We start from the raw sequence: 26,954 nt of genomic DNA, 5'->3' as shown, positions 1-26,954 counted from the left end.
TGTGACAAGAAATCAAATCAAAACAAATCAAATCTTCTAAACTCCAGAGAATATAGGTCTAATTTACTCAGTCTCTCATCATAGGACCCATGAGAGACCAAATTAGTGAACATTCGCTGCACTGCATCTAATGAAAATGTGCACTTTCATAGAAACAAGGAGCTGGAGCAGGCCATGTGGTCCCTCGAGCCTGCCCTACCATTTAATAAGATCATGACTGATATTTTTCCAAATATGCAGACCAAAACTGCACACAATTAGTAGATTTTTATTCTCTTCTGCTACCAAGCCCCACCCCTAGCCAACCTCTGCCTGTGGGTTCTGAGACCTGAGGTATGGAGGGTGGAGGGAGTGTGAAATTGCATGGATGGGATTCCCTCTGCGTTCCTGCCCGCCCCGATCTTGTTGTGGCCTTATGCTTGGGCAGGCATGGCCATGGACAGGAAGCCCGCCCTTGCACCAATTAAATGATCATAAAGTGGTCACTTAAGGGCCTAAATGTTTAGGTTAGTGCGTGGGTGATAGTTCAATGGAAGAAGGCAGGTAAAGAAAAGTTGAATCTGGTGGGAAGGATTGGGGCAGCGGTAGGTGGCACCTCCATCAGATGGCTGCCTTCTGACTGGCAGCATGGGAGCACAGTGGTTAGCACTGTCGCTTCACAACTCCAGGGTCCCAGATTCGATTTTCGGCTTGGGTCACTGTCTGTGCGGAGTCTGCACATTCTCCCCGTGTCTGCGTGGGTTTCCTCCGGGTGCTCCCGTTTCCTCTCACAGTCCAAAGATGTGCGGGTTAGGTGGATTGGCCATGCTAAATTGACCTTCGTGTCCATAAAGGTTGGGTGGGGTTGCTGAGTTATGGGGACGGGGTCGCGTTGTGGGTTCGGGTGGGATGCTCTTTCCGGGCCCAGTGCAGACTCGCTGGGCTGGGTGGCCTCTTTCTGCACTGTTAATTCTATGACTGTGGAGGGCACCCTCCCTTTGAGGCCCAGTAATCTCCGTATTTCCATTCCCTTCCCCCGGCCTTTCTCCTGAGACCACAATCTCTCATCTTGTGACATTCTCTACCTTCCCTCCCCTGAAATTTGTCCTTTGGGTTCTTGGACATAGTTCCAGGCAGCTCTGTGCAGTTCCTCTTCCGGCCACGGCACTGCTGTGGCTGGAGCGACTTCCTCTCGAGTGAGGGCAGAAGCCCTGCTTTATGTCAATCCATGCTCATTAGAGCATTAATATGGCATCAATACTATTGTTGACGGGATGTGTTCCCTACAAATTCAGGCCAGCATTTTAGATGCAGTCTCACCAAAGCTCTGTACAATTGTAGCAAGACTTCTTTATTTCTGTACTCAAATTCATTTACAATAAAGCCAGCATACCATTGCTTTCCAAATTGTTTGATGTTGCTACATGCTAACTTTCTGTGTTCCTTGTATGGGCACAACGTTCACAAATTTCATATCTTATAAAAAATATTCTGGTTTTCTATTTTTTCAACCCAAGTGAATTGTCACAACACCCTGGGCTTGTGCATGGTCACTTCCAGCTCCATTTGACCAGGAGTCGCAACACAGTGAAATTCGATTTTATATTAATATCCATGGCTTTGGTTGAGTTGAATTGACTACCGTAACCAGGTTTGCAAAATTTAAACACAAGTAACCTTTTATTATTAACAGTAATTATAATTAAATAGGCAAAACAAAATACAACTGGCTATCTACTATCTAATTTCCACCTCCCCGCCCCGACTTTCTAACTCTCCCACTCGCTACACACACACAGACAAACAATATTAGAGGGAAAATGGTAGTTGAGAGAAAAAGAAAATATAACAAAACAAAAGGATAAAGGATTTTTGATGCCGATTGATGTCTTCCAGTTTGTTTTTCAAGGTTAGGCCTTCAGTTGGATACTTTCTTTTCTTCTGCTTGTAATGATCTTCACTGCAGAATCACAGAGACAGCAGGCAATAATAATAAGTGCTTATTGTCACAAGTAGGCTTCAATTAAGTTACTGTGAAAAGACCCTAGTCGCCGCATTCTGGCGCTTGTTTGAGGAGGCTGGTATGGGAATTGAACCCTTGTTCTGCATTACGAGCCAGCTATCTAGCCCACTGTGCTAAACCAGCCCCTGTGCTCAACCAGCCCCTACAAACCAGCAAACGCAGCAGACAGAGGGCCAATTACAGCTCCTCTTCCTTTGCGGGTTGAGAGGCTTCTGGCAGGTTCTCTCCCAGACAACCACCTGGCAGGAACCAATCACTGTCCCTGGCCAACCCACCAGTTGCCAGTTTGCCAATCGGGCCTACTTCCTCCAGAACTTGTTCCTAAAGTTCACTGGGCATCGACGAGTCTATTTCTCCCTTTCAAAATTAAAAAACGAGAAACACACTGTTATTGCTAGCTCTTGTCTGCTTAAAGGCATATTTTGATTATGGGTCCACAGACCAAAATTAGTAAAAGAAAATAAAAGAAATGGGAACAAAGGAAAGAGACAGGAAGGACTCTTACAGAATAACTTCACATTTCCCCATCAGCCACCTTGTTGCCCATTCACTTAACTTGTCAGTATCTCTTTGCAGTCTCTCTGTGTCCTTTCCACACCTTACATTTCCACCTAGACTTGTGTCATTATCAAGTTTAGAAACATTAATCTTTATCTCGTCATCTAAATCGTTGATATAGATTGTAAATAGTTAAGGCACTTTCACTGATCCTTTCAGCACTTCTTGCACTAGTTAGAACCTGACAACCTTTTGCTCACTCTCTGCTTCCTCTCCATTAAGCAATTCTCTATCCATGCTAATATATTATCCCAACTCCATGCATCCTTCTCTTGCCTATTAACCTTTTGTTATTATATTAACCTTATTGAATGCTTTTTGAAAATCCAGGTATATTACATCTATTAGTTCACCTCTTTCTACCCTCCGATAGTCTCTACCAGTGTGGCCCTGACCTGGTGGACCTCGCGGTGGGCTAAGGGTCCACCTCGAGGTCCACCAAGTTAGGGATACTCTGGTAAAAACCACAAGTGAGCCACGGGGACTGCAGAATCGCGGGAGGCCGGAGCTCAGGGCATTGGGCCCGCTAAAAAGATGCAAATGGCTTATTATGACCCAATTGCATTTATTTCCATGCTCCCGCTGGTGTGCGATGTGGACCCCATTCCCGACGCCAGTGGGGGATCGAAGCAGCGCGTTCCAATTTGCCCGATTTTCTGTCCCATCGGGGAATGCGATCTTGGTGTCCTGGGTGGAGAATCCCACCCATTATTACCCCAGTTTCACTCTCTAAGGGGCCTATGTTCATTTGGCTTCTCTCTTACAATCCCTCATCTTACCACTAATCTTTTCTACATAGTTTTTTCTTTCTTTCAGTTTAATACTACCCTTAATATCCTTGGTTGATTTATCCCCTTCCGAAAATTTTTCTTCCTCACCAGGATATAGCTCTGTTGTGAGCCATGAACTATTTTCATAAACATTTGCCATTGCTGATTAACCATCTTTTCTGTTAAACTCCTTCCACAGCCCACTCGAGCCAACTCTGCCCTCATTCCTTTGTAATTACCCTCATTTAAGTTTAGCATTATTGTTTCGAACAGATAGTTCTCATTATAGTTATAGGGACTCTCTATAGTTCCCTAACTGAATGCTAAATTCTACCATGTTATGGTCACTGTTTCCTGGGGTATCATTTATTTTGAGATTGTTTATTAAATCTGCCTCGTTACACATCACCAGATCCAAAATAGCCTGAACCCTGGTTGGATCCACATCATACTGTTCGAGGAAACTGCCCCACTACATACACTAAATGGATTTCTCCTCAAGGCTATCGCGACCAATTCGATTTTTCCAATCCGCATGAAGAGTAAAGTCACTCATGATTAATGTACTGCTGTTTTTTCTTGCCTTCATTATCTGCTAATTTATTTTCCCTTATACAGTACAGCTACTGTTAAGGGGCTGATAGAGTACCACCATGAGTATCTTCTTCCCCTTGTTATTTCTTCCCTCCACCCATACAAATTCTGATCCAATACCATTTCTTGCTACAGTAGTCCCCCGTTATACCGCGCCCCGCAATACCGCGGTTCGCGATATACGGCGGGGGTGCCTATGGACCCCAACTTTTTTCACTCTTTTCGAAATAACACCTTTTTAAGCCGGTGAACTTTTTTTCATTCATTCGAGTGTCAATCAGCCGTGATGATTAGCCCGTTTAGGCGCGATAAATAGCCGCGATGATTAGCCCGTTTAGGTGCGATAAATAGCCGCGATGATTAGCCCGTTTAGGTGCGATAAATAGCCGCGATGATTAGCCCGTTTAGGCGCGATAAATAGCCGCGATGATTGGTGATTAAAGTAACAGTTTTCTATCCCCAACCATTTTAAAATGAAAGCGTCTAAAAACTAAATAGCCGCGATGATTGGTGATTAAAGTAACAGTTTTCTATCCCCAACCATTTTAAAATGAAAGCGTCTAAAAACCAAGTGCCGAAGCGCAAGTCTTACACAGTAAAGGAAAAGATACATTTGATAGACCGTATTCGAAACGGCGAAACAAAGGCAAAATTATCCAGAGAGACTGGTGTACCGGAGTCAACCCTCCGTGGGTGGGAGAAAGATGAGGACAGTTTGAGAATTTATGTTGAGACAGTCTCTGAGAGTGAAGGGCTTGCCAGGAAAAAGACAAGGACCGCTAGTGACATTAACTTGGAGAAGGCTGAATTCGCCTGGTTTGTCCAGGAACAGTCTGGTGGCACCCCCCTATCTGGACCTATAATCAGGACTCAGGCTGAGAAGTTCCATCAGCAGCTCCACCCAGAGGACACCAATTTCGTAGCCAGCAAGGGTTGGCTTCATCGGTTCCAGAAAAGACATGGGATAGGTGCAGTTACCATCAGTGGTGAACAGAGATCCGCCGACTCAGCAGCAGCAGAAGCCTTTCCGGACATCCTCAAGGACTACATGGTGCAAGAAGAGCTGACCCCAGAGCAACTTTACAATGCAGATGAGTCAGGGCTCTACTGGAAGATGCTGCCTGACAAGACCCTAGCTGTCAAGGATGATGCTCACAAGACTCTGGGGTTCTAGCAAGCCAAGAACAGGCTCACCATCCTGTTTGCCAGCAATGCCACAGGAACACACAAGCTGAAGCCATTGATTGTGGGTAAATTCAAGTCTCCTAGATGCTTTCACAACATCAACATGGAGAACCTACCCGTCACGTACCGAAACTCTGGCAAAGCCTGGATGACAGCTACCCTATTTGAGGAGTGGTTCTTCAAGCACTTTGTACCCAGTGTCAGGGACCACCTTAGTGCCCGCAACTTACCGCAGAAGGTCACACTCCTACTGGACAACTGCTCAGCCCACCCTCAGGGAGATGTTCTCAAGACCAGGGATGGGCAGATCCAAGTGCTCTATCTCCCAAAGAACACCACCAGCAAGATCCAGCCATGTGATGCTGGCATCATTCAGACCTTCAAGTCTGTGTACAAAAAAGAACTGATCCTGGAAATGATAGACTCTCCTCTCACTGTCCCAGATTACCTGAAAGCCATCACCATCAAGGATGCCTGTTATCTGGCAGGGAAGGCCTGGGGAGCTGTGACAGAGAAGACCATCGCCAACTGCTGGAACAAGGCCCTAGGAGCAGCACTCCCACAACACGACCCAGAAGAAGAGGACTTCCTAGGCTTTACTGAAGCAGAGACCAGGGCAGCTGAGGAGAGGCTAGAGGACCTGGCTGAGAACCTAACACTCCGGGATTGGGTGAACAGGTGGTCAGCCGCAGAGGACGACATGACACCCACAGAAACATTTACAGAGGAGGAGATCATCGACCAGGTCATCCAAGAGGAGGCAGAAGAAGAACCCCAGCCTACAGTTGCAGCAAAGAGCCACTCGGATGCCATCACCAACCTGAAGTGGCTTATAGAATACACAGAGCAACAGGACTTCGACCCCATATACATACTACACCTGAAGAACCTCCAGATACAAGCACAAGTCAAGATGAGGAAGGGTATGTGCCAGAAGAAACTCACAGACTTTTTCATGTCATTGAAATGATTTTTAAAAATCTGCTTGTAAGTGCTATTTTATGTTTTATTGTATATTTTTTTGAGTGGTATTTTTTAATAAATTTAAAACTTTAAAGAACTTTGGTGTTTTTTATTTAAAACGCCCTTCCATTCTTACATTCTTACACAGTCAGCAATGTTTCCTCTCGTTCACCTATTATCGCCATCGTGGATATCCGCGGCTCGGATGCAACGCGGGTGGCTGTCTTGGACCCCAACACCCGCGTTATAACGGGGGACTACTGTATCATACTTATTCTATCTTTTACTAATAAATCTACAATACAAAACCAGGGATGTACTACTGAGGCTATACAAGGCTCTGGCCATACCCCATTTGGACTATTGTGAGCAGTCTTGGGCCTGTATCTAAGGAAGAATGTGCTGGCCTTGGAAAGGGTCCAGAGGAGGTTCACAAAAATGATCCCTGGAATGACGGGTTTGTTGTATGAGGAACGGTTGAGGACTTTGGGCCTGTACTCATTGGAGTTCAGAAGGATGGGGGGGGGGATCTTATTGAAACTTACAGGATACTGCAAGGCCTGGATAGAGTGGACGTAGAGGGGATGTTTCCACTTGTCGGAAAAACTAGAAGCAGAGGACACAATCTTAGACTAAAGGGACAATCCTTTATAACAGAGATGAGGAGGAATTTCTTCAGCCAGAGGGTGGTGAATCTGTGGAATTCTTTGCCGCAGAACGCTGTGGAGGCCAAATCACTGAGTGTCTTTAAGACAGAGACAGATAGGTTTTTGATTAATAAGGGGATGTTGGGTTATGGGGAGGAGGCAGGAGAATGGGGATGAAAAAAATATCAGCCATGATTGAATGGCGGAGCAGACTTGATTGGCCGAGTGTCCTAATTCTGCTCCTATGCCTTCTGCTCTTATGACTTGTCATGTTGTCTGTACATCTTCAGCCAATTTGAGGAGATGCAGGGATACACAGTTATCTCTGTTCAAGAGAGAAAAAGACTGGTTACTGATGCTGGACATCAGTTCGAAGAGTGGTTTGCCACCATACCTTAGTTGTTCCTGAATAATGCCTGTGACTGGAAGTCAGATTCCTCTGAACCCACAGAGTGGTGTGTCTGTTGTTCAAAGCCATGGGTCTCTTAGCCATGGTTCTTTATCTGATAGGACCTTAATACTGGTTCCTATGACTAATTTATAATTTGCAAGATGGCTGTTAATCTAAATGTCCTCTATCCAATACAAAATGCCCAGGTCATGGACCTCACCATGAAGCATAGCTATGTGCAATCTTAGTGCACCGTCTTGACCTCATGGATCAACTTTGGATTTTCTGTGCATTTAGATGTTTTGGCCTTGCACAGTTTGCCAAAGTGTCCAATTTTGTCACGTTGAAAGCTTTGAGCTGAAATTGTAACATGTTAATCTCGCCTGTTGGGGTGCTTTACTCTACTGCACTGGCATAGTCGTTCTACTAGTTGGTTCAGTATTGTTTCTCTTGGACTCGAGTGTACCTGTTTTTGTGCCATTTAATAACTGAACTATGGAATTTCCTTTGTGGCATTGTTTACTTTTTCTTCTTAGAACGGACCTGGGCTGCATACGGAGTTCAGCCTGCTGAACAACCTGGATAGTTTAATCGAGGGTTAGATCTTCCTTTACTTGCAGCTTGTCTGAGAGTGCATCACCTGCAACTCCTACAACTATTCTAGCCCGATAAGTTTAGATCTTAGGTCACGGTCTTCAACTATTCTGTTCAGATTATTAGTAAAATGTGGAATGGGTCATCAACGTCACTATCAAGTGGCACTTATTCGGTAGTAACCTGCTCAGGGACACTGAGTTTGGTTTTCTCCAGGGTCACTCAGCTCCTTACCCCATTACAGCCTTTCAAACATGGATAAAAGAGCTGAATGCCAGAGGTGGGGTGAGACTGACTGCCCTTGATATCAAGGCAGCATTTGACCGAGCATGGCATCAAGGAACCATTGGGGCAACACGGTAGCACTGCGTGGGTTTCCTCCGGGTGCTCCAGTTTCCTCCCACAGTCCAAAGACGTGCAGGTTAGGTGGATTGGCCATGATAAATTGCCCTTAGTGTCCAAAACGGTTAGGAAGGGTTAGTGGGTTACGGGTATAGGGTGGAAGTGAGGGCCTAAGCGGGTCGGTGCAGACTCGATGAGTCAAATGGCCTCCTTCTGCACTGTATGTTCTATATTCTATGTTCTAAACTGGAATCAATTGGAATCAGGGGAAAACCCTCCGCTGGTTGGAGTCATACCTGGCACAAAGGTTGTGGTGATGAGGGGCCAATCATCTCATCTCCAGGACATCACTGCAGGATTTCTTCAGGGTAGTGTCCTCGGCCCAACCATCTTCAGCTGTTTCATCAAAATCTACCTTCCATCGTACCGTCAGAAATAATGATATGCAGTCATCAGCGAACAATGTTCAACAACATTCGAAACTCATCACATACTGGAGCAGTCCTTATCCAAATGCCGTAAGACCTAGATAATATCCAGGCTTGGGCTGACAATGACAAGTAACATTCGTACCAAACAAGTGCCAGGCAATGACCATCTCCAACAAAAGAAGATCTAACCATTTGAACCTTGAGATTCATTGGCATTGCCATTGCTGAGTGTCCCAGTATCAACCTCCTGGGGGTTACCATTGACCAGAAGTGGAACTGTTGAACATAGAACATATAGTGCAGAAGGAGGCCATTCAGCCCATCAAGTCTGCACCGATCCACTTAAGCCCTCACTTCCACCCTATCCCGTAACCCAGTCATTGAGGGCAACTTATCATGGCCAGTCCACCTAATCTGCACGTCTTTGGACTGTGGGAGGAAATCGGAGCACACGGAGGAAACCCACGCAGACACGGGGAGAATGTGCAGACTCCGCACAGATAGTGACCCAGCGGGGAATCGAACCTGGGACCTGGTGCTGTTAAACCACCGTGCTATCCACTTGTGCTACTGTGCTGCCCAACTGTACAAGCCAAATACATTCTGTGGCTACCATAGCAGTTGAAACGCCAGGAATCCTGATGAACTCACCTCCTGACTCCCTGAAGCCTGTCCACCATCTACCAAGCACAAGTCAGGAGTGTAATGAAATACTCTCCACTTGCCTGGTTGAGTGCAGCTCCACGAACACTCAAGAAGCTCTACACCATCCAGGACAAAGCAGTCCACTTTATTGCTACCCCTTCTACAAACATTCAATCCCTTCACCACCGAAAAACATTGACAGCTGTGTGTACCATCTGCAAGATGCACTGCAGGAACTCACCAAGGTTCCTTCGGAAGCACCTTCCAAACCCATGACCATCGAGAAGCACAAGAGCAGCAGCTACATGAGAACACCACCAGCATCCTGACTTGGAAATATATCACTGTTCCTTCACTGTCGCTGGGTCACAATCCCGGAATTCTTGCCCTTACAGCACTGTTGGTATACCTACTGCAGTGGTTCAAGAAGGCAGCTCACCACCACATTCTGAAGGGCAACTAGGGATGGCAATAAATGTTGGCCTAGCCAGTGATGCTAACATCCCTTAAAATGAATTTTTAAAAAATGTTGAATTGGCAGATTTTCCTGGTTGCTGGACACACTTATTAAATTTAGTCCATTCAAAGATTTTATTACTTCTAAGGTTAAAATAAAAATTGAATGATTTTAATACTTCTTCAAATTTAGCGGAAGATTCTTTGATTCCTATTCTAGCAACAATGTTGTTCACTATTGGGCGTGCCAAATTAAGCAGTGTGTTTTTATTCAGACCTGAAAGCAATCTAAGGAATCTTTTTCTCCTAAGTCCCCATTTATGCAATTGATCTGGACCTTGGATAAGTGCAAATTTATCTGGAACATTGGATTTCTGATTCATGGTTAAAAAATTCAAAGTGTCAGTTCAGCTTTAAGACGTTGTTGAAATTCAAGATAGCACCCCCGTTTGTTTGAAGCCTTGAACATGTTTTTAAACAATTGCTGCTTGGATCAACTGGCTGCCAACTATTTCAGCCTTTTGCTCTAGGGTCATGGAAGTGTTGAATTCTGACCTTTGCTGGCCTTTAAAGCTGATCCTTTAGCCGCAACTCTTTCAAATTAATTGATTATTTATCTTTTCCTTTCTGGAGCAAGCACATGTTCAGGCGCCGACTTGGGAATGTGGTTTTCCAACTGAATTTTTAAACAGCCATTTCTGACCACTGAACTATTCCCAAAATTCTGAGGACTTGTTTTATCCTGGAATTTAAATGTTTTAGCTCGCCCCTGCTTGGTGTGCCGACTCTGCATGCTGGACTTCCAAGAAATCCTTGGAGTCTTCTGCTGCAGTGAAGAATTTTAAATGTCTGCCTTCAGCTTCTAAGTTTTTCTTTGGAGATTTTCCCAATTCATTTCCCACTGTGTGTCTGCTTTTCAAGCTTTACTTCAGGTTAGAATGTTTCTTCAAATTTTTCTGCATCTTTTAGGATTTCAGTCTTTTTCTGCAATTTTGCTAGGTTTTAGATTTTTCCATTTGCTGCTTCTATGTTTTAGGGATTTGGTTACGCTCAGTAGGTCTTAATGTTGTTTTTGTAGTCTAAGTAGGTTAGCTGTATGCATTTATTAACTACAACAACTACATACATATATACAATAAGGCATCAAAGTAGGAGCTGTCTCCATGCTTGCTTGTGCACATGGCTGTGTCCAACACTAGATTGACCCCTAGGTACGGGACACTCTGTGTGTAGTACTGTACTCAGTCCCCACATAAATCCTTTAGTAATCCTTTTTGTGCCGGCCCTAATACAAGTCTCCAAAGCATAGAAAAGTGCGGGGACCTGCTGCCTGGTAAACCATGACTTTAATGTTGGGTTTGAGATTCTGATCCTCAAATACTCTTTTTCTCAATTGGTGGAAGGCTGAATGATGTGGAAAGTAATTTCATACCATACGTCAGTCAAGAATTGACTACTTGGACGCTGTTTGTTTTCTTTTCTACATCTGAGTTTTGAAAATGTTGCTAAAGACTGTATGTAGCGTGTTTATTTTTGTAGTTGTGATTTTGTTTATTGTGGCATATTTTCCAGAAGAAGTAGATCTACTTTTCCTGGAAGTTCTACTGTTTAGTTATTGTAGTGAAATCATAAATGCCTTCTTTATAAATGCATTCACGATTTTGCTGCAATTTGTTCATAAAGGCATTATTCTTCTTTGTAATTTCTTTACCCATTAGATAAATTCTTAACTTGTTATTTTCATTTATATTAAAGGAAAGAGCTTACAAACAAGTGCAAATAATTAGCCAGATGGCCATTCATTTTTCACGGGATGGAAACTTACTGCACAAGGATTCAGATGAAGCAAAGCGTCAACAATCTAGAGGGAAGTACTCTGAAGGTATTTGAACTTTTTTAGGTTGAGCACCAAAGAATGTCTCAAATATTTCTGGCTTGGAGGTCTGTGCAGTGGATGGGTTGACATTGAGTCTTTTTAGCTAATGCCCATCCCATAATAATCAGATGAAAGTTTCACTTTTGTTTACACTAAGAATCCCAAGTAAATGAGTGCTGTCAGCATTTACTAGGCTCATGTCCACATCATAAAATGGACAACAATTCTGTGTTGTATCACACCTTGCAATTGCATCTTCCATTCTTCAGGTATTAATTATTAATGCCTTCTGGTGATCTTTCTGATGTCTTTTTTGGTGAGTAGGAATGGGGCGGAGTTTCTTTTCATCATTTGGGGTAGTGTATCCAGTTTACCTTAATCTACAAATTGCTAAGAGATTGGAAATGATTTAGAAAAGGACAATAAAGACAGCAATGTTTGTTAAATAATAACTCCAATGACAGACTGAAGTGACTATTTAATTTGGAAACAAATTCTAAGGGACAAGAAACAATCTAGTGTTACAATTACCTGTATAGTCAGTATTATGAACATTGTATACATTGGTAGGTCAGTATTCTTCATGCAGAAATTCTCAATGAGAACAAGGGAACGTGATTACAGTGTGAAATCAGTGATCCTGCATGCCATCAGGGAATTGAACGCAAAGAGAAAAGCCTGTTGGACAACCAAAGCTATTGTTTTGATGTCCTAACTTTAAACTGTGTTTGCTCCCTTGACTGCAACTCCTTATTGGGAGTTTTGGAGCATCAAATTTACCTTTACAGGGTAGCAGAAAAATTAAAGATGTGACTGCCATCTAGTGCTATGGATGTGGATTTGGTTGAAGCATCCATCAATTAAACACATCTCAATTTAACTAGCAGGAGTGGCTTGCAGGTTTGTTACATGATGAGAAAGGAGATGGAAAGGATCTGAGTGGATTTTGTACAATGACTTGAACGGCGGCATTAATAGAAAAATTGAATAATTGTCTAGTTCTTAGCATCCAATGCCCTATTTTATCAAAAGTGAAGTTATTTAAAGGAAGCAAAAATGACAAAATCTGACATTCGCAGATTCAAAGTAACTTTTAGTGTAATCAGTGATTTGATATGATTTCATTAATTCTAAAATCAGCAATATTGGTGAAATGGTAAAACTGGGAAATGGATAAGTGCCATTACCTATTCAATCACAGGCCCTGACAAAACCACTTCATCACAGGTTGTTGAAGTTGGAGAGAAATTAGTAATCTGGCATTTTTTATGCTATTGTTCTCAAAATGAGGTCTTATGGTCTCGAAATTTGAGAACATTTTGCCTGTTGTCGAGTTTTAAACAACCTCCTTAATGTCCAGCATGGTGCACAGAAAAATGTGTGTACATTTCAGGTATAAGTGTGCATTTAGATATAATTTATTCTTTCATGGAATTTGGGCATTGTTAGACAGGACAATGGGCGCGATTCTCCGGCCTTGTTATACTCTCGCTCAAGCGAAACGAGGCCGGTGAATAGCGGGAGAGGCCAAAAACGACAACCGCACCATGTGCTGGCCCTCTCCTGTAGGTGAAATCGGGATCTCGCCGTAGCATGGCGAGAAACCAATTATCACCACTTAAGCCCCATATCCATACAATAAACGAGAGCCACCCCATATCCAACTTCCTCCTATCATTCAGCAGCCTCCTAAGTAAGTGGTCATGCTGGCGCTGATTAGTACTCCTTTTTAAAAACGTGAACCTGAGAGTAGGGCTTTTGTGATGAACCCAAAAGGTGAGTATCCATCTTTGCTCACAGGCAAAGAAACCGGGGGTGCTGGGCTTGCCACCCCAATGCTCAGTGGGGGTAAGGGATCCTCGGCTGGAGTGGGGGGCCCCGCGCAGGGGTGGGCTACCATGGAAAGCGGGGGCGGGGGAGGCTTGGGGGAGCAATCGGGGGGGCAACCGCTCACGGCACCACCATGCCAACCCCTGGGGCAACCCTTGTCCCTGCCTGTCTGCCCCACTGACCACCGATAACCCCACTGTCTATTGAGATCTCTGGATGTGCGGCTGAAGGCTGTCGCTAATGGGGAATTGGCAATCGTGTTTAAGTGAGCACTTCACACAACCCAAGTGGATTCCTGTAGGTAGGCGGGCTGTGTGGCATGTGAGAGTCATTGCCTATCATCCCAATCAAACCTTGATGCCTGGACACTGTGCCTGAACACTGCGGGAGGCAACACCACACACGCAATAGCACATCTGAACCACAGAGGATGGAACACAGCTCCGGGATCATGTCCATGACTGGAGGGTGGGTGGGTGGGTGCCACGGGGAGTGGGAGATGCCTGGAGAGATGGACCAAGGGTTTGGGGGTTAGCCCGCATTGCGGAAGAAGGTGACAGAGGCATCATACTGGTTGTGCACAAAGGTGTTTATTGTGTTTGACAATTCCCCACCCTCCCAATGGTGCTGCCCCCACCTCCACCTCCCAGCACCCTCACCAGTTACCATCCCTCCCTTCCCCTGGTGCCCTCAGTGATCTTCGATGTGCTTTGCCCTCCCAGCTCTACTACTATCTAGGCATGTCCCCAGCATGCACATCTGAGATGGAGGCAGCCAGCTCCATAGCCCGTCCTGTGGCCTTTGTTGCCCTTGGCGGGTGTCCTCTGGAGGTTCTGAGGCCAACAGGCCCCGGCTCACTTGTTGTGGCACATGCAAAGCCATGCTGCCCTGTCCCGTGTGCTGGCTGTGAGACACAGCCTCATCAGAGAGGTGGAACTCGGGGGAGCTGATGGCCACCATCCCCACTCTACGGGTCGGATCCGAGTTGGCACTCAGCGCCCCCTCCTCCCGGTGGGTGCCATAAGCCCTGGGGTTCATCTTGGAATGGAGGTTCAGCCTTGGCTTCCCCTGCATCATCTGGTCTGCCAGTCCATCGTGGTCTGCACCATTGTGTTGACACCCTCGATGATGCTCCTCAGTGACTGGGTTATACTCTGCAGCGCCTCAGCAATGCCTACCTGTGACTGGGATAAGCAGCGCCCTGGCTATTCCCATCTGAGAGCGGTTCATGTACCGCAGAACCTCATGAAGGTCAGCCTGGTATTGGGTGACATCCCCCAGCAAGGTGGGCATTCTGTCAAGACCTTCAGCCACGGCCGGCACCAACTGAGTGATGCCTTCGACACCTTCATTAATGGTGCCGATGTCATGCACCAGGCTCTCCACCACGTTCGGCACCCTAGCAGTGTTGGCCTCTGTGCCACGCATTGCCGCCGACATCTCCTGTGCCTGTAGCGTCTTTGACTCATCCAATCGGCTATGGATGTGCTGGAGTGTCGCTGACACCTCCCTGTGAATGTCCCGGCCGCTTCCTGACTTCTTCATCAGCTCCGGGATCTCAGCATCAGGCTGGGACCCTGCTGGGTCCTGGGATCTAGCAGACTTCGGACTGCTGTCTCACCTGGGAGTTCTTGCCTCCACCTGATGTAAATTGGCAATAGCGTGATGCTCACCAGATTGTGCCCCAGAAGCCTTGTCGTTTCTAATATTTTTCCCGCTTCTGGACTGTGATAGAAAGATTCAACAACGCTCGTTAAGAAAACAAAACAAGGCTTTATTTATGAATTACAATTGCATGCAGAATTGGCTGAAACTTGGAGTTGGAGAGCAGTCAAATACAAACTGCTGGGTCCGTCCCAAGTCTGCGCTAGTACAGACAAATAGGACGATATTTATACATTATAGAATCAAGATATCATGAATACAGCTTGGTCTGGAATTTGATCAAAAGTAAAACATAAGTAATAATTGTGTTGTTACTCGTGTCTTAATAAAGCTCGTAGTCTCAAATGTGGAGAAGATGCTTTATTGTGAGTTCGTTCTCTCTTCAGTGCTGTTACCTATGGCTACCTTCAGTGTTCCTAGCTGGCGTGTGTCCTGCTCCAAGTTCTGCCGTCTGTGAAGTGTGTCCTCACTTCCTGTCCCCGTCTATTTATATGGCTCTCCCGTGCCCCCTCTAGTGTTTGCTCAGTTGTATTGCATCTAGTTAACTTGTGATCACCACAATAATCATTAAACTGGCGTCACCTTGCTGACCTTTAGAGGACTCGGGGTCTCATATCATTATCTTGTCTTTTGGTCGCATGTTTAAGAAACGGAGTAGATTTGTTTAAGTATCGAAAAGAAACTATTTCTAGATTATCTTGTGTATTTAGACTGCACTGGGTTATGACGACTGAGTTTTTTTATCCGAGTTTAGAGTCAGCAAGTTTTCGGGTCAAGTTGACCTTGGCTGCTTGTATTTGTGCCTTAGGTTATGCAAAGTCAGTTTAAATTTCATCGTACCAAGAAACTTGACTAGTTTTCCCATCATGCCATTATTTGCTTCGCACAATACCACAGCCTGACCACTAACATTTCCCACCGAGGTGTGTGAATCTGGGCTGGTGTAGGATGGGGATGACAGCTGTGCCGCAACAGTTATGGTGGCATCCTCCGAGCTCTCCTCTGAGTTGTTCTCCTGGGAGGTTGGAGAGGGTGTCACCCAGGATGGGCTGGCACCAACAACATTCAACAAGCTGAACACCATCCAAGACAAACTGGCCTACTTAGTCAGCTCCTCCTCCTTAAACATTCACTGTCTCCACACTGATGAACAGTGGCAGCAGTGCTGTGTGCAAGATGCACTGAAACAACGTGTCAAGAGGGCTAGAATACAAGACCAGGGATATACTTCTGAGATTGTATAAGGCTCTGGTCAGACCCCATTTGGAGTATTGTGAGCAGTTTTGAGCCCCGTATCTAAGGAAGGACGTGCTGGCCTTGGAAAGGGTCCAGAGGAGGTTCACAAGAATGATCCCTGGAATGAAGAGCTTGTCGTATGAGGAACGATTGAGGACTCTAGATCTGTACTCATTGGAGTTTAGGAGGATGAAGGGGGGTCTTATTGAAACCTACAGGATACTTCGAGGCCTGGATCGAGTGCACGTGGAGAGGGTGTTTCCACTTGTAGGAAAAACTAGAACCGGAGGCCACCATCTCAGACTAAAGGGCCGATCCTTTAAAACAGAGATGAGGAGGAATTTCTTCAGCCAGAGTGTGGTGAATCTGTGGAACACTTTGCCGCAGAAGACTGTGGAAGCCAAATCACTGCTTGTCTTTAAGACAGAGATGGATAGGTTCTTGATTAATATGGGGATCAGAGGTTATGTGGAGAAGGCAGGAGAATGGGGATGAGAAAGTATCAGCCATCATTGAATGGCGGAGCAGACTCGATGGGACAAGTGGCCTAAATCTGCTCCTATGTCTTATGGTCTTATGGTCTACATTCGCCAGTCCTACTTCAACAGCACCATTCAAACCCACAGCATCCGTCTCCTAGAAGGATAAGGGCAGCAGTGGCATGGGAACACCACCAGCTGCAAGTTTTCCTTCAAACTACACACCATTTCTGACTTGGAACAAATTCACCATTCCTTCACTGACTTTAGGTCAAACCCTTGGAACACCCTTCCAAACAACAGTGTGGATGTACCTACAGCAGATAGATTGCAGTGGTTCAAGAAGCTGGCTCACCACCACCTTCTCGAGGACAATTAGGAGTAAGCAACAATTGCTGCCTTTGCCAGTGACATTCATATCCCTTTAAAAAATAATAAAAGGACTTTGAGTAGCTCTAGGCCTTCAGGGACTGATTGTAAACTGCAGCACCCTAGCATAGGCCAGAGCAGTCTGACCCAACGGCTACTGGCAAAGTGGGTGCCATGAAACCAAAGCTACACTCTCGGGACTAGAAACTATCCTTTGGTCCTGTCAACAGTGGCTCCCAAAGCCCAGATGGCATTCATCTAAACCAGGGGTGGGCAAACTACGTCCCGCGGGCCGCATGCGGCCCGCCAAAGGTATTTCTGCGGCCCACCAAGTCATTAAAAAAAAACAATTTTTTTTTGGTTAATGGGGGGGGGGGCTGTTGGGTTACTTACTGGTATAGGGTGGATACGTTGACTTGAGTAGGGTGATCATTGCTCGGCACAACGTCGAGGGCCGAAGGGCCTGTTCTGTGCTGTACTGTTCTATGTTCTATATGAGGCGCCCAGAATCATAACCGGGTGAAGTAATTATTTTACTTAATATACTATGTGGCCCTTTGTGAATTGTGAATTTCTGAATGTGGCCCTTGCACGGAAAAGTTTGCCCATCCCTGATCTAAACTTTCATGGAAGTGTGACAAATATCAGTAGATACTCCATGACTGTGGATGCCACATTCGTCACGTTAACAGAATTTACCATTCATGGTCTCTGTGCTCTGTGCAATGCTTGGCACAAGTTGGAGCTTTATTCTGTCATGCTCCATGACAGAGAATGCAACCTCACTAACGTGCTACTCAGTGCACCTTGCCTTTCTTGATATATGCCAATCAGCATTCTTTGATAGACTGGGTTGGCTGTTGACAAGAGGGCACCTGTAATGTTCTATCCCCCTGCAAGTAAACATGTTCTCATGATGCTGATACTCAGCTGGATGTGATGAAACCAAGTAACATTGCATCCATCATGATTTCTGCCCTCCTCTTCCTCTGATGGCAGATATCTTTACAACTTCAGCGCCTGAAATGAAATGAAAGGCTAACAAGAGTTAACTTTTAGTGTGAAGGGAGAACACAGAGAGAGAAGAGGCAACCCAGAATGAAGAAAACAGTTGGGACCAGTATTCTTATTTCCCCATTTTACTGTTTTTTCCCTTCTAGGAGGAGAAAACAGATGCAGTTTGTGATTAAAATAAGTGGGAAAAAAAAGATAAGCCATGAGAAAATCTTGCTTGACCTGTTCGCCAACATTTTCAGTTACTACAGTTAGTCCCTGCACATAATTGTCAGCATGTTTTCGCTAATTGGGGAAAGGATGTGCATGTAAACGTGGCCTCCACACGTGGCAGCTTCCTATCTGGAGTTGTTTATGAGCTTCGCCTGCAAGAAAAATAATAATCTTTATTATTGTCATAAGTAAGCTTACGTCAACACTGCAATGAAGTTACTGTGAAAAGCCCCTAGTCACCACATTCCGGTGCCAGTTCGGGTACACAGAGGGAGAATTCAGAATGTCCAATTCACCCAACAGCATGTCTTTCAGGACTTGTGGGAGGAAACCTGAGCACCCGTAGGAAACCCCGCAGACACTGAGAGAACGTGTAGACTCCGCACAGACAGTGACCCAAGTTGGGAATCGAACCTGGGACCCTAGAGTTGTTAAGCCACAGTGCTAATTGTGATATGTTCAAAGAATGTACCTGCCATGATGGTCAGTGCGCAATATGTCAGATATGAGTTAGAAGGAATTTAGTATGGAATGGTGGTGAGTTTGTCAGTGAGGAGGAAGGAGTTTCAGTGAAGTGTAAAGCAGTGCTTACAGGAGAGTGAATTGGGGAGGGTAGTTTTGAGAGTATTTTGATTATGGAGGTTAGAATGGCAGAGAGTATGAAAACTGAGCTGTTACCTTGGGTCAAAGTCATGGAACCTTTTCTGGAATTGTAGCCATTTCCTGGGTGTTAACCTCCTGGTGTTTGGATTGGATTGGATTTGTTTATTGTCACATGTACTGAGGTACAGTGAAAAGTATTGTTCGGCTTGCAGCTCATTCGTACATGAAAAAAAAATACATAGGGCAAGCATAAAATACACAATATAAATACATTGACGAGACATTACATAGATTACATAGACTTTACAGTGCAGAAGGAGGCCATTCGGCCCATCGAGTCTGCACCGGCTCTTGGAAAGAGCACCCTACCCCCTATCCAAGGTCAACACCTCCACCCTATCCCCATTACCCAGTAACCCCACCCAACACTAAGGGCAATTTCGGATACTAAGGGCAATTTATCATGGCCAATCCACCTAACCCGCACATCTTTGGACTGTGGAAGGAAACCGGAGCACCCGGAGGAAACCCACGCACACACGGGGAGGATGTGCAGACTCCGCACAGACAGTGACCCAAGCCGGAATCGAACCTGGGACCCTGGAGCTGTGAAGCGATTGTGCTATCCACAAGGCTGCCGTGCTGCCCTGACATTGGGTGAAGCATACAGGATTGTAGTACTACTCGGCAGAGAAGATGTGTGAAGAGAACAGCTCAGTCAGTAACAGCGGAGAATAAGCTGTTTTTGAATCTGTTAGTGTGTGTTCACAGACTTTTGTATCTCCTGCCTGATGGAAAAAGTTAGAAGAGTGAGTGAGCCGAATGGGAGGGTTCTTTGATTATGCTGCCCGCTTTCCCAAGGCAACGGGAGGTGTAGACAGAGTCAATGTATGAGAGGCAGGTTTGTGTGAGGGCCTGGCTGGTATTCACGATTCTCTGTACTTTCTTACGGTCTTGGGCCGAGCAGTTGCCATACCAGGCTGTGATGGACCAGATAGGATGATTTCTATGGTGCACCTGTAAAAATTGGTAAGCGTCAATGTGGACATGCCGAATTTCCTTAGTTTCCAAAGAAAGTATAGGCTCTGTTGTGCTTTTTTGGTTGTAGTGTCGATGTAGGTGGACCAGGACAGATTTTTGGTGATGTGCACACCTAGGAATTTGAAGCTGTCAACCATCTCCACCTCGGCCCGTTGATGCAGGCAGGGATGTGTACAGTACGTTGCTTCCTGAAGTCAATGACCAGTTCTTAGTTTTGCTGACATTGAGGGAGAGATTGTTGTCGTTAAACCACTCTCCTAGGTTCTTTATCTCCCTCTTGTTTTCTGACTCATCATTGTTTGGGATCCGACCCACTACAGTCATGTCGTCAGCAAACGTGTAGATGGAGTTGGAGCCAAAATTTGCCCCACAGTCGAGTGTGCATAGGAAGTATAGTAGGGGGCTAAGTACGTAGCCTTGCGGGGACCTGGTATTGAGGACTATTGTGGAGGAGGTGTTGTTGTTTATCCTTACTGATTGTGGTCAATGCTTGTATCTGCTTGCTCTGCCACCTCTTCCCTATGAAATTGATGCCAAGTGGGTTTTTCTGTTCAAAGGGGAAAAGTGATCACCTTCCTTCAGTCTATTGCATGCACCAGACTGACACGGCTGCAATTCCACAAAAAGTTGCGTGGCCTAAGCTTAGGGCAACAGCATAGATTTCTTACTCTGTTCATATCACCACTACCTTTAACCTCCATAATCAAAAGTCCTGAAGTTCCAATTACTACTTCACTACATGCATCCGTGCCTCCATGTCAGCATCAGAAAATCAATGAGTATGATGTGCATGCCTCGCAGCTCCTTCTCAACTATTTAGCTGGTCTCTACGGCAATTGTATAAAGGGAACTAGTTGTCTCTAGGGGGCTACTGGAGTGAACACACAAACACAAGATATAGGAGCAGGGGTAAACCATATGGCCCTTCAGACCTGCTCCGCCAATGAATAAGATCATGGCTGACCTTGAGCTTCAACGTTTCGAGTCTGGATGATACTTTATCAAAGCTATTATCTGCTGCTGTGACTACACTAATAGATGCTTTCAACGTGTATGTTACCCCTCGCACATCTATTTTCAGATCATAGAATTTACAGTGCAGAAGGAGGCCATTCACCCCATCGAATTTGCGCTGGCTCTTGGCAAGAGTATCCCACTTAAGCCCACACATCCCATAACCCAGTAACCCCACCGAACCTAAGGGCAATTTAGCATGGCCAATCCACCTAACCTGCACATCTTTGGACTGTGGGAGGAAACCGGAGCACCCAGAGGAAACCCATGCAGACACGGGAGAACGTGCAGACTCTGCACACAGTGACCCACACCGGAAATCGAACATGGGACCCTGGAGCGCTGAAGAAACTGTGCTAACCACTGTTCCACTGTGCTGCCCGTGCTTGCCAAATGCCATCAAATTTATAGGCCCATGACCATTGAGTCCCAAAATCATAGTATGTATTTTTTAGGTTATTTTCTTTCATTTTGCTTAATCAATTCTAGCTCCTATGAGGGTGGGTGGATTTGCTCCAGGTTTCTGGTGTTGCAAATCTGCACCAGCTGCTGGGAGGTCTGAAAAACCAGGATGGCTCTACCAGTGTATCTCTGTGCCTTTACCCAGTGCAATGAAACTGAGTTCAGAGATTCAATGTGGGAGCCCTCGAATTCAAACCAGCATCATCTGATCCCACTAAATAATTTCTACTAAAAACATACATTAAGAAATGTTTAAAAATACACACACAAGTAGTTGGGTAGCAAGTTATCTATAATTTGCAGATTTTGAGTTTGTGCTCTTGCCTTCACTAACATTTAAGCCTGGCTTAACTGAGGCTGACCATTTTAAAGCTTTTCTTTGTGTTTTTGAGAGAAGGGAGAGGTAACTTTAGTCTATCAATAATATCACCGCCTTTCTGATTCTATTATCTAGAGAGTGACACTGAAGATGTTACTACAGCTGCTGAAATCCTTACTTCTGAAAGTGCAGAGAAAATGGATACAGAAGAGGAAGAACTCCCAGATGCAAAGGTACAAGCATATAATTTGAACAATCTATTTGCACACATTCCACGCAACGGATGTTATGATGATCTGTCACATGCATTGGCATTGCAACAGATACTGAGGATTCAGGTGTTGTACCTGTCCGATTCAGATACTTTGACCAGCGTATTAATGAAAGGTTTTATCCAGGTGCCTTTATATGCAAGATGAACAAAAATCAAAACAGGTTCACGGTTTAACGCAATTTGATTCTCAATTCTCTCACTCAACAAATTATGACGCAGACTCACGGCTGAGCTTTAGGTTTTACCTGCTCTCGGTGAAGGAGGCTGGCCAGGCTATAATCACTCAATGTGGAAGTCTTCTCTGGGCGTTAAAACCCAAGGTCCCTTCTTCTTGACATGTTGTGCCTGGGGGACTCCCAGATTATCACTAAAGATCTGTTTCAAATGTTCCTTCCTTTATACTAGTCTGCCAGCATTGAGCCATAAGTATACGTCCTCAACTGGCCCCAACTCGTTAATGGGGAAAAACAGTTTAATCCTGTTTATTCAGGGTGATTTAATCCAGGCCCATTGTCCTCTGAAACACCTTAGTCTGACCAGCCATCAGTCCATTATGGCACCTGATAGCTTCTTTTGTCTGTCCTTCGCCCTGCTGCAAAGTTGATCACTTGTGTCTGGAAATTCATTACATATTTGAGCCTTGTTTTGTTCTTTTGTGATGTGGAGATGCCGGCGTTGGACTGGGGTGAGCACAGTACGAAGTCTTACAATACCAGGTTAAAGTCCAACATGTTTGTTTCAAACACTAGCTTTCGGAGCACTGCTCCTTCCTCGGGTGATTCACCTGAGGAAGGAGCAGTGCTCCGAAAGCTAGTGTTTGAAACAAACATGTTGGACTTTAACCTCGTGTTGTAAGACTTGTTCTTTTGTGCAATCGTGAGTGGGCAATCACAAAGTCCATTTAGTGATAATGAATTTGTGTTGACTTGAGTGCTCTTGCAGAAGGCCAGTATTGATTCCAGCCAGGGCCTCATGTGACAGTTTCCGTTCCTGGCCTCTGTGCCTTGTTAGCCTGACCACACAGGGTTTTGAGAGCTAGAGAACTGGGTGTTCGCCAACAACAGTTATCTAAGAAAAATAAAGTGAAACATATAAATTCTTGGAAATTTATTTGATTCTGAAGTAAGTGGAGGGGAGTTTTCCCCGATGCCCCCCCCCCCCCCCCCCCCCCCCCCCCCCCCCGCCCAACTCCCGCCACGAATCGCTGCCGCCGTTTTTTTACGGCCGGCAGCGATTCACAGCTGTTCGATGGGCCGAAGTCCCAGCCAGGGGCTGGTTTAGCTCACCAGGCTAAATCGCTGGCTTTTAAAGCAGACCAAGGCAGGCCAGCAGCACGGTTCGATTCCCGTACCAGCCTCCCCGGACAGGCGCCGGAATGTGGCGACTAGGGGCTTTTCACAGTAACTTCATTGAAGCCTACTCGTGACAATAAGCGATTTTCATTTCATTTTTTTTTCATTTTTAATATTTGTCCCTCAACCAACATCATGAGAAACAGATTAACCAGTCATGTATCACATGGCTGTTTGTGAACAAAATAAACACCTTAATAACAAGGTGTTATAAAAGATGTTATCATGGGGCACTCAGATAAATTCACGGTAATCAGGCAGAGTCAACATGGTTTTGTGAAAGGGAAATCATGTTCAACTAATTTACTGAAGTTTTTTGAAGGAATAACAGAGGCTGTGCATAAAGAAGAACTGGTAGAAATACTGGGCGAAATTCTCCGACCCCCACGACGGGTCGGAGAATAGCGGGAGGGCCTTCCCGACATTTTTTCCGCCCTCCCGCTATCCCCCCCCCCCCCCCCCCCCCCCCCCCCGCCCAACTCCCGACACGAATCGCTGCCGCCGTTTTTTTTACGGCCGGCAGCGATTCACAGCTGTTCGATGGGCCGAAGTCCCAGCCCTTTACGCTGTTTTTAACGGCAAACACACCTGGTCTGGCCGTTCGTAAAAACGGCGGGAACAACTCGCTTTTTATGACCATGGCACCGATTGGCACGGCAGTACCACGGCCGTGCCAAGGGTGCCATGGGTCCGCGATCGGTGGGCACCGATCGCGGGCAGCGGGCCCGATGCCCGCGCACTATTTGTCCTTCCGCCGCCCCGCAGTATCCATTCGCGGGGCGGCTGAGGGGCATCCCGGCCCGCGCATGCGCGGGTTTCGCGCAAATACGCAATGACGTCATCCGCGCATGCGCGGGTTGGAGTCCTCCAATCCGCGCATGCTCGGCTGACGTCATATGACGCGTCAGCCGGCGCTAACTCCGGCAAGCGGGCTTAACGAAATTCGTTAAGCCCGTGATGCCGGAGCTTGCGGCGTCGGGCTGCTAGCCCCGACCGGGGACCAGAATCGGTTCCCGGTCGAGAAGGGGCGCGCTGGCGTCAAACCCGCCCGGGTTTGACGCCAGCCTTACGATTTCTCCCGTTTTGGGAGAATTGCGCCCACTGTACTTTGATTTTCAGATGGTATTTGATAAGGTGCCACGTCAAAGGTTATTGTAGAAAAAAGCTTATGGTGTAGGGGTAACAAATTGGCATGTATATAAAATTGGTTAGCTAACGGGAAACAGAGTGGAAATAAATGGCTCATTTTCTAGTTGGCAGGATGTGACGAGTGGTATGCTACAGGGACCAGTGCTGGGGCCTCAACTCTTTACAATTTGTATAAATGATTTGGATTTGGATGAATGAACTGAATGTATATTTGCTGATGACACAAAGGTAGATAGGGAAGTACATTGTGTAGAGGAAATAAGGGGTCGACAAAATGGTATAGATAAGTTAGTTGAGCAGGCAAAGGTCTGGCAATTGGAAGATAATGTAGAAAAAAGTGAACTTGTTCATTTTGACAGGAAGAATAAAAAAGATGCATATTAGCTAAATTAAATGAAATGAAAATGGCTTATTGTCACAAGTAGGCTTCAAATGAAGTGAGAGACTGAAGAGATCTGGGTGTCTTATTGCATGAATGACAAAATACAGCTACAGCAAGTAATTAGGAATGCAATAAAATGTAATCACTTATTCTGAGTGGAATTGAATGCAAGAGTATGGAGTTTAATCTTCAGCTTTACTAGGCATTGGTGAGACCACATCTGGAGTACTGTGTACGGTATTTATCTCCTTATTTAAGGAAGGATATAAATGTGTTGGAAGCGGTTCAGAGAATATTTACTCGACTAATAACAGTAATGGGTGAATTTGAGGAATGGCTGGACAAAGCCAGGCTTGTATCTGCCAGAGTTTAGAAGAGTAAGAGGTGACTTGATTGAAACATACAAGATTCTGAGGAGACTTGACAGGGTAGATGTGGAAAAGATGCTTCTTCTATTAGGATAATTTAGAAATAGGGACACTGTTTTAAAATGAGGGTCTGTTCATCTGAGACAGAGATGAGGAAAAATTTTCGTTCAGAGAGTCGTGAGTCTTTGGAACTCTATGGAGGCAGAATCCTTGAATATTTTAAAGCAGAGGTAGACACATTCTTGATAAGCAAAGGGGTGAATGGTTATCTACTTCCCTATCTACCTTTGTGTCATCAGCAAATATACATTCAGTAGCATAGTGGTTAGCACAAATGCTTCACAGCTCCAGGGTCCCAGGTTCGAATCCCGGCTTGGGTCACTGTCTGTGTGGAGTCTGCACGTTCTCCCCGTGTGTGCGTGGGTTTCCTCCGGGTGCTCCAGTTTCCGCCCACAGTCCAAAGATGTGCAGGTTAGGTGAATTTGCCAGGCTAAATTGCCCTCAGGGTCCAAATTGCCCTTAGTGTTAGGTGGGGTTACTGGGTTATGGGGATAGGGTGGAGGTATGGGCTTGGGTAGGGTGCTCGTTCCAAGAGCCGGTGCAGACTCGATGGGCGAATGGCCTCCTTCTGCACTGTAAATTCTATGAAATTCATCCAAATCCAAATCATTTATATAAATTGTAAAGAGTTGAGGCCCCAGCACTGGTGAATGGTAGGCAGTGTTAAGATCCCGGACTGGACTCCCAACATATGTTAGGATACAGGACAAGACCCCAAAAGCTTTTTTAAATTTGTAAAACTGTGAGGAAAAGCTACTTCACTCTAGGAGCGATTCAACTGACAACTGAGTATCTTTTATAGTAAAACAAACATTATTCTTAACATAGGATTAAACACATTAACATCACAGAATATAGTTTATGATTAACAGTTAAACAATCCTTAACAAAAGGAAACACTTTAACTCCTAACTGATATATTTTCTATCTCCAATCAAGCAAAATCCATTACAGGTCAAAAAACACTTATAACGTTAGTACTTGCTCTCTTCTGGATCGATTTCTTGGAAAGACTGCATGAAGAGAGAGAGAAACCCTTTCAGACCTCTGTGCCCATGAGTCTTCTCAATCAAGTGACATGTATTGCAGACCTGGAAATCTGCAACAGTCTCACTGTCCAGAAATACATCTGGGATTGTTTATATGCATTTCAGCAGGCAGTTACAGCTTTGGTTTAAGATCTCATCTGCAAAATTTCACCTTTAACAATGCTTCACTTCCTCAGTCCTGTGTACTCTGAGATCTAATTATTTTTCACTTTTTTGGAAGTTGCCTATGATAAAGGAAATTCATAGCATTTTAATTAGAAACCTAATTAAGTGATTCTATTGCATAAATCTCTGGCTGAAATGCATTTGTTTTATTTGTAGGCAGCTGAAGAGGAAGAAGAGAAGGAAGTAATAAAGCCAAGACAGGAACGAAAGATTCCCAATCAGTTCAACTTCAGTGAAAGAGCTTCTCAGACTTTCAACAATCCTATGAGGGTAAGCCAGTACAATTTGTTCACAAAGCACCCAATTTTAAGTCTTTGCTACCCACCAGCCCTGCGTGGAACCTCCAGGCAGTGTTGTTCCCAGGTATCTGCTGCTCATGTCCTTCTAGATGGTAATGTGGATTTGGAAGGTTCTGCCGATGGAACCTCGGCTGGTTACTGCAGTGCATCTTGTAGA

The 26,954-nt window shown here is 45.3% G+C and overlaps 1 protein-coding gene across 4 annotated transcripts in view; it reads left to right on the top strand.

Annotated features, from left to right (window-relative positions):
- dnai1.2 (dynein, axonemal, intermediate chain 1, paralog 2) overlaps window positions 1-26,954 on the top strand; it is a 313,232-nt gene that overhangs the window by 31,155 nt on the left and 255,123 nt on the right. For all 4 annotated transcript variants that reach the window (XM_038790653.1, XM_038790652.1, XM_038790651.1 and 1 more), the window contains 3 exons: window positions 11,334-11,460; window positions 21,835-21,932; window positions 26,655-26,768. In XM_038790653.1, coding sequence (XP_038646581.1) covers window positions 11,334-11,460; window positions 21,835-21,932; window positions 26,655-26,768 — 339 coding nt within the window. The remainder of the gene's footprint in view (window positions 1-11,333; window positions 11,461-21,834; window positions 21,933-26,654; window positions 26,769-26,954) is intronic.

Source organism: Scyliorhinus canicula, chromosome 3 (genome assembly GCF_902713615.1).
Source record: "Scyliorhinus canicula chromosome 3, sScyCan1.1, whole genome shotgun sequence".
NCBI lineage: Eukaryota > Metazoa > Chordata > Chondrichthyes > Carcharhiniformes > Scyliorhinidae > Scyliorhinus > Scyliorhinus canicula.
This window is presented reverse-complemented; position numbering and strand designations above follow the sequence as displayed.